This window comes from Camelus bactrianus, chromosome 9 (assembly GCF_048773025.1).
Source record: "Camelus bactrianus isolate YW-2024 breed Bactrian camel chromosome 9, ASM4877302v1, whole genome shotgun sequence".
In the NCBI taxonomy this organism is placed as follows: Eukaryota; Metazoa; Chordata; class Mammalia; order Artiodactyla; family Camelidae; genus Camelus; species Camelus bactrianus.
The window spans coordinates 60,831,591-60,848,248 of NC_133547.1; the positions used below are offsets into that span (position 1 = coordinate 60,831,591).

Here is a 16,658-nt window from a genome sequence, read left to right on the forward strand (position 1 = left end):
GTATATTTCCCAGGGAGAACCACAGTGAATTCAGCTGAAGTGTGACCATCTATGGGTATTATTTTTGATACCCCTTATTGGTTTGTGGCAGGAATGACAACTCTTGAGGCTAGTCAGAAGGGCTAGTTGTACCTTCCTAAACACAGGACTCTAATCTGGACAGGCCTCTAATCTCGACAGCTGACACCAGATGAACAGGCTTTTGACAAGGGCTGGTCCATGGCCTATCCATAGTTCCGTAAAGGCTCATCATTTAAAATAAGATTTCTTGCCATAGTTTTATCATTTGAACTACGTTATCTCTAAGATCTCTTTCAGTTCTAAAATTTCAGGACTCTGTTTTCCAAATGTACACCAATTGTGACTGTGTCAGTGGACTTAAGATTCCACATATAAGACTACTAGCTCAATACTGGTAGAAAGAAGAGGCATTACTTTGACTCCTTTATCACAATTTATGATTTCTGAAATACACTCAACACATTTCTCTAGTTCTCTAAGAGGAATCATGAACTCCTGTTGATGTTACCTTTAAAGGACAAGGAAGTAAAAAGAGATATGGCTGTATGGACATTATCGCTGTATCTTTTTTCTGATCAGCAGAATTTCTGTAGCAACCAAGTCACTCTATTACTTTTAACTCTTATCCCAACAAACTGCTGATAATAGCGATGGATAGAATTCATTTATTAAAGTTTGCCAGGTTTAGTATTTTATATCTTTTATTTGATAAAAGCCTGCTTCTTAAAAGGGCTATTTTTTCTTTCTAACATTCAAACAAAACTTTTTAAAAAGGGAATTGATTTCCTAATGTGGGGGAAACAAGAAACAAACAAACAAACCCCAGACCAAACCCAAAAGATCTTTGAAAATTGAAAGAGAATTTCCTGGCTCCAAATGGAGTATCAGTCCCTAAGTCCATAATTTTCTATGTAAGAGGTAAGGAGCAATGAGAAACAAAGAGAATACCTATTAGAATAAATGTGTTTTTCAGAAATACTCTTACCAGTTCTCCCTCAGGACCACCAAAATCCAGATACAGATTTCTGATGCCATCATCAGCAGACATTTTCAGCCTTTCAAAGGGGTAGCGGTACAATATGCTGCTGGAACCTCCATTTTCCCTGGAGATGGTGAATCCATTTTCATAGTGGACAGTGAGTCTTACCTCTTGGCCATTTAATGTGCAGCCTATTGAAGACAGCAAAAAACAAAATGTCATTAATAAAGTTCCAAATTCAGTTAGCAAGTGACACAGGATCCTTCTGACTTAAAAAAAAAAAAAAAAAAGCAAGAATTTTCTTGAGAATGTGGAGTACCTAACCTATTTGGAACCTCCTGACGTGAATTTTGTTTTCGTCCCTCAAGTCAACATCTCGATTGAGATGACGAAGAAATTATCATAACTTTCTTTGACAGCTGATCTGATTCAGTTCAACTCAGTGAACATCACATGAATGCTTGTACTGAGAGTAGGCTCTGTGTGGTACTGGAGAAGTAAGAGGCATGGTCCCTGCTCTCAAGACCTCATAAATGATAGGCATAGATATGAAATTCCTGACCGTGTCAGGTAGAAGGTATAGAACATGACTAAATACCAAACTGAATAAGGTCAAAGTCAAGGAAAGGTTTCCTGGAGGAGATGGGACTTGAGATAGGCTCTAGAAATAGGTCAAACTTGATAGGCAGTGAGGAATAGGAAGAAGGGCAAGAAGAAGGAACAACCAAAGGAGAAAAGGCAGAGATGCCTTTCAGGCGCAGTAACATAGACTGGTTGGTATTTGGGAAGAGGATAAAGATGTTTATCATAGGTAAAAGCTATAATTAGCAAAAGTTATATTATCAGTCCTATCAAAGATAATATTCAAAAGATACATCTGAATTGATGAGATTTAAAAAAACTTTATCACCAAGACTGGCAAATGTCTTCTGTCCAGACTGGTGAAGTCCCCGTTTTGCTAACATTTGAGCACAGTTTAGTTGTTAGCACAGGGGCTGCAAACAAGAGGTCCTCTGAGACCTGAGAATTAACACAGCCCTTGAGAGCTGAACTTACAGTCACCTAAAGGACCCAAGTCAAGTGAGGCTTCGTCACTTCCAACAGGAAGAATGGCTCCCAAATAAGCAAGTCCTCACAGACCAATGTCCAATGTGTCCTGCTGCTCATGCAAAAACACTCAAATAGTCAAGGCAGCTGGCATGTTTAAGAAATAAGGAAAAGGACTAACAGATAAATATTGGCAATGTCTCTTTTCAGCACTACTCAAAGAAGAGAGTTTTGGACAATGAACCTGAATATTAGTTACCTTCAGAGAAGGAGCCTGATGGCGGGGAAACATGGATAAAATTAACTACCAACGCACTAATCTCTAAATGAATGGCTGAGGGGTTTGGAGGAAGAATAGATTCCAATCAAGGCAACCAGGGTACAGTATTCATGAGAGTTTTATTCTATTACTATCCCTGAAGCTATGGCATAGTAGGGTACTGAGATCTGATGAGAAGAGAGGAGTCAGTTCTAGTCTAGAAAAGAAAAGCTCGGAGAACAAGGATCTGCCCAAGTCCTCACAGCACTGGCTGGAGGAGGTGCAGTGCAAGGGGCGAGTATTTCTGCCTGCAGGGGTATCACTAGTGGGGTGAGATCAGGCGATCACAACTAGCAAAGGCAAGCCATTAACCCCCAGCAAGCTTTTTGTACAAGAGATCTCTTAAGTGTTCTCCTTAGGATTGTTTCCCCTCAGGAGGGAAGAAAAGGAAAGCAAATGTCAGTGTCTGTGCATGTTACTTAAAAAAAAAAGCAGAATATTGTTTAAGATTACCTCAACTTTGAAAAGGAGAAGTAAGGGTCATACTGAATATGTTTAGGTTTAGAACTGAGTTTGTTTAAAACTTATAATTAATACCAGATAATTCTGACTGAGAGTATGAACTGGCCGTAAAAATGTTGTGCCTGATAGTCTTAGTTAAATGGTTTCTCCCTAAACAGTAATAAAACAGTTGAGGCAATGGTAATTAAGTACCTGACACCTCTCTCCCTCAGAGGGTCTCAGGAGTAATGAACTGAAGAGAAAAAGCCTCTGATTCTGATGTGACGAGAAAAAGAGAGCGAGAGCAAGAAAATGTGTGTGTGCACACGCGCGCGTGTGCGCAGGGCAGGCACCTGTGAGAAGCGACCCTATTCTGATGGGACAGAATCTGGACTTCAGTAGCAAAGCTCTGAAATGGTCCAAGTGGCTTATTATAACCATCCTGATGACTTGATTCAACTTAAATCCTTTTGGATGGCTATAAATCCATTACCCAATACACAGATAAGTGGTAGGAAATTTAACATACTGATTTTGCTTAACAGGTTTGTTATTAGAAATATAAAAGACAGAGCAGCAACACTTAAGAACAATCAAAGGACATCAAATATTGAAGTATTAAAGAGAGGAAGAAACTACAGTTTTTGAGGTAATGGGAGAGAGATAAAGAAACATTCAGCACTCCAAAGTAGGTGCTTTGTGTTCCTTTTGGAGGGTACACGTGGATTAATGGTGGGCAGAGATGAAGTTGAGGGAAGCAACTCCATGAGCCTGGGCTCAGAATAATCTGAAAACATACATGAAGAAAACTGCCCAGTGGAATTGTGAGTTATGTCTTAGTTTGTTGTTTTGTTTGTTCATTAATTCATTATTTACATTTTAAAAAATTTTCTGGTCTCACAAGGCAGCAGGGAAGACAGAGGGGTAATCAATCACAGCCAAACTATATGGGAAAAAATGATTTTGAGCACTTTTTATAAGAGCCAGACACTGTGTTAGGTGTTGGGATATACAGAGCTCAACAAAAGATGGTTCCTATTTAGATAAATGAAGAAGAGAAGGAAATATGGGTACAGTAGAATGAAGTAAGTGCTGTAACAGAGGCTGTGGGAGGTTAGAGGAGAGGGGAATAAATAAACTCTGGGGAACTGGAAAAGGCTTTAATAGAGGTGCTATTTCAGTTGGGTCTTAATAATAAAAGGTACTTTGTTGTGTGTGTACTGTGCACAGGAATTAGTTATCATGAGTTTTAACTCATCTAAAAATGAAAATAATAAGTTTTCAGGGTTTTGGGGAAAATTTTATTACCAAATAATATGCAAAACAAAAATGCTCATATCTTCTCTGAGACTCATCTCACCCCTGAGACCTACTTTAATACCCACCCACAACTTGGGGTAGGGTGGGAGACAGTAGAGGAGCGAAGCCTATGTGTGGACCAACCACATAAAACCAGGAATTTCAAGGTCACCACATGTACTCACCCAAGCTCATTCTAATAAACAAAGTTCACCAGTAAGAATTCCCTTGTACCATAAATAATTTGCACTTCAAAATTCTCTGCCTTCATCTTTGAAATTTAAATATTTATACCCATTTATTTTTTTTAAAGAATAGCTTTATTGACACATAATTCACATATCTTACAATTCACCCATTTTAAGTATACAACTCAGTGGTTTTTAGTATATTCAGAGTTGTACACATTCATATTTTTAACTAATAATAGTTTTGACTGTTTACTAATATAAACTCTCCTGTTTTTCATTTGCAAATCTGGAGTAGTGGTTCTTAACCCATTAAAGTTTCAAATAACCTGTGGACGTTTTAATGCCCTAGCCAACTGAATTAAAATCTATGGAGGTAAACCTTAAGTATCAAATATTATTTAAAAAAAACCAAACTCTCCAGGATATTCTACTATGAAGCTGGAGTTGAGAACTACTGCTCTAGAGCATTAATACCTGTTTTTTTTTTTTGGGGGGGGATGCAATTCCTGATGAATATGTTAGCTTTATTTAACTGGGTAAACATAAGACACTGGGATTGGAACAGGAGGACCAATATTAGGGCCCCAGCATAATCCACTATTTGCAGCCCTAGACTTCCCAGGAAATCCTCAAACTAAAATTCTAACATTTCTTCCAGCTTCTCAGTCATAACATATTATAAAATTCTTTATAATAGTGGTTTTTGGTGTATGGGACTAGCTCATAGCTCATTAGGCAAAAACAAAACAAAACAAAACAAAACAAAACAAAACAAAACTGTTTCCAGGTTATATATGTATAATTTAACTTTAGAAGTCCAAACAAGATAAAAGTAGCCTGTAATTGGACTTGGAGTTAGGGACAGAACAAAAGCCAGGAATGTCTACGGTGCAAATTACTCAGGAGTAAAATGTGAATGTCTTGTCTCCACCCAGTCTCTTCTCTCTTTCCTCGGTCCCTCTTCCTGGCTGAGGCCAGTTCCTCCACCTGTGCTTTGGTCCCATCCACTCCCACTTCCTCAGAAACTGTCCATAGCTGATTATTCCTTCTTCCTCTTGCATTTTCAATATCTCCCTCTAAACCAGATCCCTCCCATTTACTTTTTTAGATGGTCAAGTCTCTCGTATTATTAAAAGAAATGCCACTACTCAACGCCTTACCGTCCTCTTTTTCTACCACTCCCCTCTCCTCCTCTTCACAGAAAAATTTCTTAAAAGAGCTGTCTACATTCAGTTTACCCATGGGTCACCTCCCATTCAATCCTCAGCCCTCTGCAACCTGCCAATGCCATTGCACCACTAAGTGTCTCTCCCCAAGGGCACCAATTATTTCCATGTTCCTAAATCTGACCATGTCTTCATCTCTTATCTTGATACTTGTAGTACTTACTGTTGGCTATCTACCCAGCTTCTATTTCTCCATTATTCCTTTACAGACAAACCCCAATTTTGTTCAGGTTTCTAGTCTTTCCTACTGTGTTTCAGGGAAGGTTAACCTCAGCCTCAAGGGTGGATATCCTCTGGGCCAGTCAGAGGATAGCTTTCCCCCGGTGACTGCCCTTGGTCCAGGGTGTATATGAAGCAAACTGGCTCAATCAGATTAAAGGGAACCATGACTGGGAAGAGAAGACTCTTCTCCCTTTACTCTTGCTCTCTCTCCTCTATGTAAGATAATACATTTCTTTAATGTTTAATCTAGCTTTAGAGGGCATTTTCTGTTAATTTCAGGGTAAACCATCCAACTGATACATTTAGCCCTACTGGCTACTCCCTACAAATACTCTTCCTGTAGCTTACTGTCCTCACTGGCCCCGGTTTTCCTTCTACTGCTCTGGCTACTACTTCACAAGTTGCTAAGTGTAGGAGACACTGGCATTTTCAGACCATGGGGATATCGTTGAGTGTAATTACATATATTAAAAATAACTTTAAGGAGCTCCCCAGTGACAAAAAAAAAATTAACAAAGCTAAGAGTAAAAAAAGTTCATTAACTAATACTAAATCTATTAGTGTTATACCAAGATGAATTCTGGTAAATAAAACCTATGTTTTCTACTTTGTGTCTTTTAAATGCAAGACTACTGGTGGTTACCAGTGTATCATGAATGTCAAAAGACCCGAATGTCAAAGAAAGTCTATGCTGCAAATCCTGTTTCTGCTGTGCTGGGGCCAGTTACTTGGTAAGAGGGCTCTGGGAGGCTCCAATGTTCCTTTAGTGGCTGCAGGGCCTTGTCACCCTGGGCTTCTCTTCCAAAACAATCCAGGAGGGAGTGGGCTTTGCAGGGTGGGCTTTGAGTGGGCTGTCCAGGACTCATTCAAAGAAAGGCTGAGGTAACATTCTCTGTTACTGCACATAGGAAAAGCCAGTCCATCAATTATCATCAATGTAATAATCACACCCAGGGTTAAAAAGAACATGACACTATGTTCCTTTCTTATACAGCTATTTGGTCAAAGGCCAAAGTGAAGTAGATCTTATTTATATTTCTCTCATTACAAAGCATAGCACTTTGTAAATAATAAAACACTCAGTAAGTATTTGTTGATTTAATGAATTAAGAGAAACAGATACTGTATATGTCCTCTAGGAGTTTAATCTGGCCATAAGAATGAGTAAATTAGAGGAGAAAAATGCAGGGACTTACAATACTTGTTTTTGAGTCAGAAAGGACCTCAATTCAATTCACCCTAACCCGAAAGTAGAGGTAATAAAACTTGCCTTAGAGGGTTGTGTGTTAGGGTTACATGACACATATATCTCATTATGACTTAAAACAACCCTGACATGCACTTATTCTTCCTGTTTCTGTCCTTCCTACTTCAAAGGGAGGGGCTACACCTACCTTATTTATTTTAGTATAGCCATAAAAGCACAAAGTATACACTCAATCAGTATTTGTTGAGTAGATGAACAAAAAGGGATTCAAGAAAATTTCTACAAAATTGAGAACATGGTTAGAACAAATTTTCCTTATATATGCTAACAATAAAAATTTTTTTCTTCTTTTCTTGCAGATTTTCTGCATATTTTTAATGTAACTCCTCACTATATCTACTACTTTTTAGTCTTCATATCACCAAAGCTGCAGAAATAGAAAGTATCTTCACAACGTTTGTGTATGATAAAAACTTTAATAGCTTGGGTAATTGGTATAATGAAATTAAGCTTTTAAAAGCATACTTATTAAAGCTCAAGTAACTATATACATATATGTATGCATTTTCATATTTTTAATTCCTGTGATAAATGGAAAAGTATCTTATGTACCTGAGGGAGTTAACCACATTCTCTGCCTCGTCATCCTGAAGTTCACATATACTAGAAGGAAAATGTCCTTGTGTACCAGAAGGATCACTGATCAATTCTACTGTGACTCTAACCTAGTAAAGGTTTAAAAGTAAATGAACATTATAAAGATCATGTACTGCATTCACTAGTTAAATCTTACAGGTATCACTGAAATTTTTCTAAATGGGTGAACTATTACCAGACATTTAAGAGACAAAAGACAGAACTCAAATGATTTCTTTTTGCCAACTTTCTGACTTTCTTTAGGCCACAAATACCTGAATATGTAGAACAAAGTGCCATAATTACAGTTTTAAATAAACTTTTTTGAGTCTCCCAACAATTTAACAGAAGGTGGTAATGTGCATCTGAAGGACATACTGGCTTATGTATGAATGTATATGTGCACAATAAGCATGTACATAACATTAATACATAACAGAAAACTGCACACACGCATGAGTATGCACAGGCACACACACACACACACAAACGCAAGCACACATTTTAAATTAATTATGGCTCTTATCAAAGTGGTTTACTTTCAGCCAGTTTAATTTGTCTGGCACAGTTCTAAATACAGAGTAAGTGATTAATAAGTACATCAATTGACCTGAATTGTGGAGATCAAAGTATTACCAACGTAATATTAAAAGAGAGCTGTGAATGGAAACAAAAAGGTTCAAAATTACCAAAAAATATGTTTCTTTTGTCCATTTTAAAATATAAGGAAGCAGGTGGTCCTTATTCTCCCTCTCCTCAAGCCATCTGTATTTAAACAACTGTGAGTCAAGGACTAGATAGATTTTCGTTTCCTGTAATATGAAGTTTAGCTGCCAGACCCCAAAGAAACAACATGAAACTAAAAAATGTTAAAAGTCCACACTGCACTCTTTGTTTTGGGAAGCATATCTCTCTGGATCCTTGAAGAAGATATGGTGACCCCAGATGCCAGTGATGAGAGTGCTGGCCTGACACACAGCATCCAGACTTTCACACTGAGGACTTGCCCATCCCAGAAAGTACATTCTGTGTCCAAGACAAAAACCAGAGCCCCATAGCCCGTAATGCGATGACCAACCACTCCATAAAGAAAATAGGTGGGAGATAGACAAGTGAGAAAGACAGTGCGGATGTGGTGGCTTTGGTCAAAATCCCAAGTCGGGTTTACTAGTCAGTGGTGTCACTGCTTGAATCATCACTGTGGTTGTGAGGAAAATATCGAGCAGGTCCTAAATAGCTGAAGAATTGTGTTCTTTTGACAACATTAAAACAATAACAACAACAAACTGTCCTTGTGGCAGTGTTAGAAGATGACCCATGGAAATGCTACCCTGTAGTTCTAAAGCCATGGTGATCCCTTACTTTCCAAAAGCAATGGAAAGAAAGATAAATCACAAGACATTCTGCTCTCAAAATATTTTCTCTTTTTATATAAATTCTGTAAAACTAGGTTTATAAAATGAAATACATAGAAAATAGGAGCAAAACTAAACCAGCTTGCAACCAAGATATTCAAAGTAATTCAAACCATAATGGAAACTGTAATTCTGTCTTCATTTTGACTACTCTCTGTTCTTGTTAAAATGAAAAGCAATCTGGAAATATCTATACATATCCGTATGCACAAACATATGCTGTGAAACCAGATCCACATATTCATACAGACTAGCCACGAGAGGGCGCTCAACAATGGAACGAGACAACCAGGCTTATTTCCCTTAGATGTGTATTTCAGCACCTACTGGGCACACATTTTCAAACTTTGGAAGAGAGACTCCAATTCAAAATTCTTCACTTTTTCATAGCTATAAGCTTTGCCAGATGCTCATATTTTTAAGGGTGTATCCATATCTTAGATTCCAAATCTTCTTGACCAGAGGGTCAAAGCATCTAGCATTGAGTCCTTACATTACCAAATATAGATTTAAACAATGAACAGTAAAACTGCCATGTTGTACAGAGGATGTGAATGTGTTCAGAGCCATATATGAAGCCTGGAAAAGTTCGCTACTGAAACAGAGAAACCAGGTGGCTTTCCATCATGATTACTTTAAGGTGCCTTATTTCAGAACATTTTTAAGTTCGGCACACAGGATGATGGTTTTAACTTCACAATAAATTAAAGTATAACAGTCCCATTTAATTACTATTAGAAATGAAATGCCAGCCTCTATACCTAGAGAGACTTCTTTGATCAGCTCAGCAGCAGCATGGCAACCCTGAACGAGTATCCTGGTCCAGGTCGACAGATCCCGATGAGTCTCCACCCTGAAAAGATGCATCTCAATACCCTGCCGGGAGCCTGTCCTGGTAGCAAACGTAAGGTCAGATCCAAGAGAGGGTGATCGACATCCAGAACCAGAATGAACCAACCTAGGACCACAAACAGAGCAAAGATCAAAAGTAATTAAGACATTGCCAGAGGAAAATGTCAGCAATTTATGAGGATTAATAAGCAGAAAATTATAAAAGCCATCAGCAGTTTTTAGGTAAGTATTTTTCAAACCAAGATTATAGTCTCTGAAGTAGATACCATTCTTTTTTCCCATAAAATGACCTCCGGTGTCACAGGCAGAATACTGGACTGGACAGCCCAAGCCCCAGTTTCCCATTGGCTTTTTTATGCTCCCAAGAGGCTATGCATACAAAAGATTCCATTCTGATTAGGAAGTAAGCCCCCCCCCACCCCACCGCCGCAACATGTATAGCCTCCTCCATTATCAACATCACTTACCAGGATGGTCCATTTTTTACCAAGGATGAACCTATATTAACACATGATAATCACTCAGAGTCCAGAGTCTACTTTAGGGTTCACTCTTAGTGTTGTATATTCTATAGGTTTGGACAAACATATAAAGACATATAGCGATCACTATAATATCATACAGGGTATTTTCCCTGCTCTAAGAATCCTCAGTGCACTGCTTATTCATTGTCCATCTCCCCTGGCAACCATGAATCTTATTATTGCCTCCATAGTTCTGCTTTTTCCAAAATGTCATATAGTTGCAATTAGACAACATAAAGCCTTGTCTAATTGGCTTCATTCACTTAGTAATATGCATAGAAGGTCGTTCCATGTTTTTTCATGGCTTGATAGCTCATTTCTTTTTAGCGCTGAATATTTCATTGTCTGGATCTACCACAGTTTATTTATCCATTCACCTACTGCAGGACTGTCTTGGTTGCTTCCAAGTTTTGGCAATTATGAATAAAGCTGTATAAACATCTTTGCATGGGTTTTTGTGTGAACATAAGTTTTCAGCTCCTTTGGGTAAACCAAGGAGTGGGATTGCTGGGTAGTGAGGTAAGAAAATGTTTGCAAGAAACCACCAAACTATCTTCCAAAGTAGCTGTACCATTTTGCATTCCCACCAGTAATGTATGAGAGTTTCTGTTGTTCCACATCCTCACCAGCATTTGGTGATGTCAGTATTCCAGATATTGGCTATTCTAATAAGTATGTAGTGCTATCTCATTTTAATTTGCATTTCCCTGATAACATTATGATGTGGACCATATTTTCATATTCTTGTTTGCCATCTGCATATCTTCTTCGGTGGGGTATCTGTTCAGGTCCTTGGCCCATTTTTTAATTAAGTTGTTTATTTTCCTACTGTTGAGTTTCAATAGTTCTTTGCATATTTTGGATAACAGCCCTTTATCAGCTGTGTCTTTTTCAAGTATTTTCTCCTAGTCTGTGGCTTGTCTTCAACTTTTTTGACATTGTCTTTCACAGAACAGAAATTTTTAGTTTTAATGCTGAAGTCCAGCTAATCAATTATTTCTTTCATAAATCATGTCGTCTTTGGTGTTATAACTAAAAAAGCCATCGCAATACCCTAGGTCATCTAGGTTTTCTCCTGTTATCTTTTAGGAGTTTTATAGTTTTGCATTTAGACCTATGATCCATTTTGAGTTAATTTTTGTGAAGTGTGTAAGGTCTGTGCCTAGATTCATCTTTTTTCATGTGGATGTCTAGTTGTTCCAGCAACGTTTGTTGAAAAGACTATCCCTGTTCCATTATCGTATCTTTGCTCCTTTGTCAAAGATCAGTTGACTATATTTACAGGGGTCGATTTCTGGGCTCTCTGTTCTGCTACACTGATCTATTTGTCTGTTCTCTCACCAATACTACACTGTCTTGATTACTGAAGTTTAACAGTAAGTCTTGAAGCTGGGTATTATCAGTCCTCCAACTTTGTTCTTCTTCAATTTTGTGTTGGATATTCTGGGCCTTTTGCCTCTCCATATAAACTTTACAATCACTCTGTCAATATCCAGAAAATAACTTGCTAGAGTTTTGACTGGGATTGCATTGAATCTATAGATCAATTTGGGAAGAACTGACAGCTTCACAATTTTGTTTTCCTATCCATGAGCATGGAATATCTCTCCATTTATTTAGTTCTTCTTTGATTTTGTTCACCAGAGTTTTATAGTTCTTCTAATCCAGATCTTGAACATAATTTGTTAGATTTATATCTAAGTATTTCATTTGGGGGGGGGGGTGCTAAAGCAAATGGCACTGTGTTTTTAATTTCAAATTCCACTTGTACATTGTTACTATATAGGAAAATAATTGACTTTTGTATATTGACCTTGTATCCTGCAACCTTGCTATAATTGCTTGTTAGTTCCAAGTTTTCAGTTCTTTTGGATTTTCTACATAGATGATCATATATTCTGTGAACAAAGATAGTTTTATGTCTTCCTTTTCGATCTGTATACCTATTACTTCTTTTTCTTGCCTTATTGCATTACCAAGGACTTCTAGTATGCTGAAAGGATTGGTGAGAAGGACATCTTTTTCTTGTACCTGATCTTAGTGGGAAAGCTTTGTGTTTCTCACCATTAAGTATGTTAGCTATGTATTTTTTTGTCGGTAGTCTTTATCAAGTTGAGAATGTCCTCATTTTTTTCTTAGTTTACTGAGTTTTTTTTAATCATGAATGGGTGTTGCGTTTTGTCAAATGCTTTTTCTGTATCTCTTGATATGATGTAATTTTTCTTCTTTAGCTTGCTGACATGATGGATTACACGAATTTATTTTCAAATGTTGAACCAGCCCTACATACCTAAAATAAATCCCACTTGGTCATGATACATAATTTTTATATTTTTTTAGATTAGGTTTGGTAATATTTTTGAGGATTTTTGCATCTACATTCATGAGAGAACTGTAGTTTTCTTATTAATGTCTTTGTCTGGTTTTGGTAATAGCATAATGATAGCCTCATAGAATGAGTTAGGAAGTATTCCTTCTCCATCTATTCTTTGAAAGAGATGGTAGGGAATTTCTTCCTTAAATGTTCAGTAGAATTTACAAGTGAACCCATCTGGGTCTGGTGCTTTCTGTTTTGGAAGACCTTACACTTTTCACAAAAACCAACTCAAAATGGATCTTAGATCTGAATGTAAAATGCAAAAGTGTAAAACTTCAAGAAGATATCTTAAAAGAAAATCTAGGTGATCTAAAAAGATAACAAAAGCATGATCTATGAGGGGAAAAATGATTAAGTTGGACTTCAAAAAACTCTTGCTCTTTGAAAAAGATTGTTAAGAGAATAAAAAGATAAGCCACAAAGTAGATGAAAATATATGAAAAACACGTATCTGAAAAAGAACTGTAACCAAAATACACAAAGAACTCTTAAAACTCTAGTTGCCTACTCAATATCCATTGTCTCATTCTTCCTTAGAAATAAAAAGCTGCCTTTATCCTAAATGATAGCATGCACAGATAAAAGAGTATTTCCCAAACTTCTTTGCAGGAAAAGATGTTCAATGAACTGGAAGTTCCTATTGGGTAGGATCACTAGAAAAGCAACACAACTGGAGAACAAGGCAGCAAGTATGTCCTCTTCTGTTCCTTTCTTCTTCTTTCCCCTGTCTACAATTTGGATATGATGGCTGGAGCTTCCAATAGCCTTCTTGAGCCATGAAGCAACCTTGAAGGGTAGAAGCCTCTTGCTAAGGATGGTAGATTTCTTATACGTAAGAAAGAAATAAACATCTATTTTTATTACTTTTGGTTACTTTTACCAACAGAACATGCTTCCTAATGATTATCAGTATGTAAATAAAGTGTTAAATAAGCATTTGGAATGTAAGTCTGTGATTCTGTTGGGAGATATAAATTTGAAAGTTGTCGATGTATAGGAGATATTTGAAGCTATGGTACTAGATACAATCATCAGAGGGGCAAGATAGTTGATAAAGAAGAGATCTAAGCCCTGGAATAAGTAAATGTTTTGAAGTCAGGAAGATAAGGAGGAATCAACGAAGGGGAATGAGAAAATGTGGTTTCAGAAGTCAGAGGAGAATTGACAGAGAATCAGGAGAAACCAGGTAAAAAAAATACCAAAAAAAGGAGCCGAAAACATTATTTTTTTTTCAAGTGCTTTCAGTAATTATATTGTTGGTGACACTGCTGTAGTAGTAGTAACAATAGTACCATTCTGACATGTAATGTGAGATAAAGCAAATGAACAATTTAAGGAATATTCTAATTTGATCTCTGGTATCCTTAAGATCTGGAATTCTGAGTATGGGAAAAAGAAAAACTAGATATAAGATAGAAGAGGTTAAGTAAAAACACTGTGGTGTCAAAGTTGAAATGGTGTATCTGTCTGAAGTATGTATTCTATGTTTAAAAATATATATATACACATACACAAACATATACACACTTCCCACCACTGTCCATCAAAAAGGCATATAAACAATAACTAACCCAATAGCAACAAATGTTGTTAGTTAGCCTAAACTGAACCCCCACCCCTTAAAAAAAAAGAAATTGAGGCTTCTTGGAAAATGTCTGATCTAGAACAGAAAATACGCAAGATAAATTGAGAATAGTCTTATCATAACAGATAACATGGCAATTCTCAAATATTTTTATATAAAAGTCCCATCAAAAGGGCTCAGAAGTCCACTTTAAGAGGCCTTCACTGGCTAATGATAGGATGGTTTTTGATAGATACGGGGTTTCCTTTTGGGGTGATGAAAATCTTCTGGAATTAGACAGTGGTCCTAATGCATACATAACTTCATGAACTTCATGGTAAATAAATTATATCTCAATAAAGCTGTTAAAATAAAAACAAGCAAATGGGAAGAAAATGGGAGGATATTATTGAAACAACTCAATATTATGGAGAGGGCCCAATTATTGGTAATGATAAGAGTGTTAGCAAGATTGTGGTGATGGGTGATAGAGATGGTGTGAAAGACAACATCATTTCAGGGGAGGAAGTCAAGGAACTGAGAGTTCAGGGTAACAGAAGGAGCATCTACGTTAGATATTAAAATCATCAAAATTCTAGGATTATGTGTATATATCTCACACCTGGGCATAAACCCAGAGAAAACTCTACATTGAAAAGATACATGCACCCCAATGTTCATAGCAGCACTATTTACAATAGCCAAAACATGGAAGCAACTTAAATGTCCATCAACAGATGACTGGATAAAGAAGATGTTGTGTACACGTACACACACACACACACACACACATACACACACAGTGGAATATTACTCAGTCATAAAAAAGAATGAAACGATGCCATTTGAAGCAACATGGATGGACCTACAGATTAACATACTAAGTGAAGTAAGTCAGACAGAGAAAGACAAATATCATATGATATCACTTATATGTGGAATCTAAAATATGATACAAATGAACCTATTTACAAAACAGGAACAGACTCACAGACGTAGAAAACAAACTTATAGTTACCAAAGGGGAAAGAGGTGGGGAGGGATAAATTAGGAGTTTGGGATTAGCAGATACAAACTACTATACATAAAATAGATAAACAACAAGGTCCTACAGTATAGCACAGGGAACTATACTCAATATCTTGTAATAACCTATAACGAAAAAAGAATATGTATGTATAACCGAATGACTATGCTGTATACCAGAAACTAACACAACAATGTAAATCAACTATACCTCAATTTAAAAAAGGTACACAGGAGGGGGGAAAAATGTATAAAACTACCTGGAAAAAAAATTTCAGGATTATGTAAAGGAGGAAGGGAAAAGGGAGGAAGAGGGAAGGAGAGAAGGAAAACTGGACTGAAGGAAAAGGGGGAGGGAGACAGAAACAGAAAGAAGAAACTTGATCCAGGTGCTAACATCTCTAAGGGGAAGGCAGAGTGATCTGGTGGTCTTGAGATCATGTCAACAGGGAAAATATTCAAGTATACTCTTTTGAAGAGTCTGAAGGTATCAACTTCAAAGTAGCTGGAGATTTTAGACAGGAGTGAAGAACAATGGACTAATAGGGCAACAAGGAGCAAAGACACCTACTCTGTTTCCAAGCCCAATAATAAGTGGGATGTGGGAGACAAGATCTCTTGAAAAAACAGAAGGGGAAGCAGTGTCCCTAAGGGAGAGCCACATTTAGAGGAGGAAGGTGGCGAGAATCGTCACAGAAAAATTGAAGATACAAAAGATTTTACTAATGACTGAGTGACTTTCAGAAGGCAAAGTGGAAGAGTTTCAGGAAGAAGGATAAAATTGGAAGAGTACTGAAAAGCTGTCAAACTCACAGTTGACAGATACAAGTTTTCCACAATTCTAGCTTTTGGTGAAAGCTAGCAATTTATAATTGGCAACAAATACTATCAGTATTTTCCTTAAATGATAAATTCATTTTGGTCATTTTAGAAAAAATGTCTGACAAATACTGAAGTGTGATTACCCATAGTTCGTCAGTCAGTTATTTTTTCAAGTAAAAAACTGTTCCATGAAAAAAGCAGCTAGTTCAGCTTGCAACTCAACCACACATACTTTTCTCTGAAACAATCATCACACCTCAGCATGCAGCAGAAGCACTCTGTGAGCACTTCCCACTTCATCTCACAGATTATTAACAAGAGGAATATTCAAGGGTCAAGCGTCAATAAAGCTAGCAAATTTTACTCCTTCAACAAAGACATTTTGAGGTTAAACTGACATTTTTTCTCCTGGCAAGCCCATATAGTTTGGTGCCAATTGCCCTGAATCATGCTAAGGTACCAGCAACTTTACTAATCCTTAGTGCAAATG

The 16,658-nt window shown here is 37.2% G+C and overlaps 1 protein-coding gene across 1 annotated transcript in view; it reads right to left on the reverse strand.

Moving 5' to 3' along the window:
- SNTB2 (syntrophin beta 2) overlaps positions 1 to 16,658 on the reverse strand; it is a 90,039-nt gene that overhangs the window by 7,500 nt on the left and 65,881 nt on the right. Inside the window, exons 5-6 of the mRNA XM_074370520.1 lie at positions 9,765 to 9,961; positions 1,007 to 1,191 (exon numbers count right to left, since the gene is read on the reverse strand). Of these exons, the coding sequence (XP_074226621.1) occupies positions 1,007 to 1,191; positions 9,765 to 9,961 (382 nt within the window). The remainder of the gene's footprint in view (positions 1 to 1,006; positions 1,192 to 9,764; positions 9,962 to 16,658) is intronic.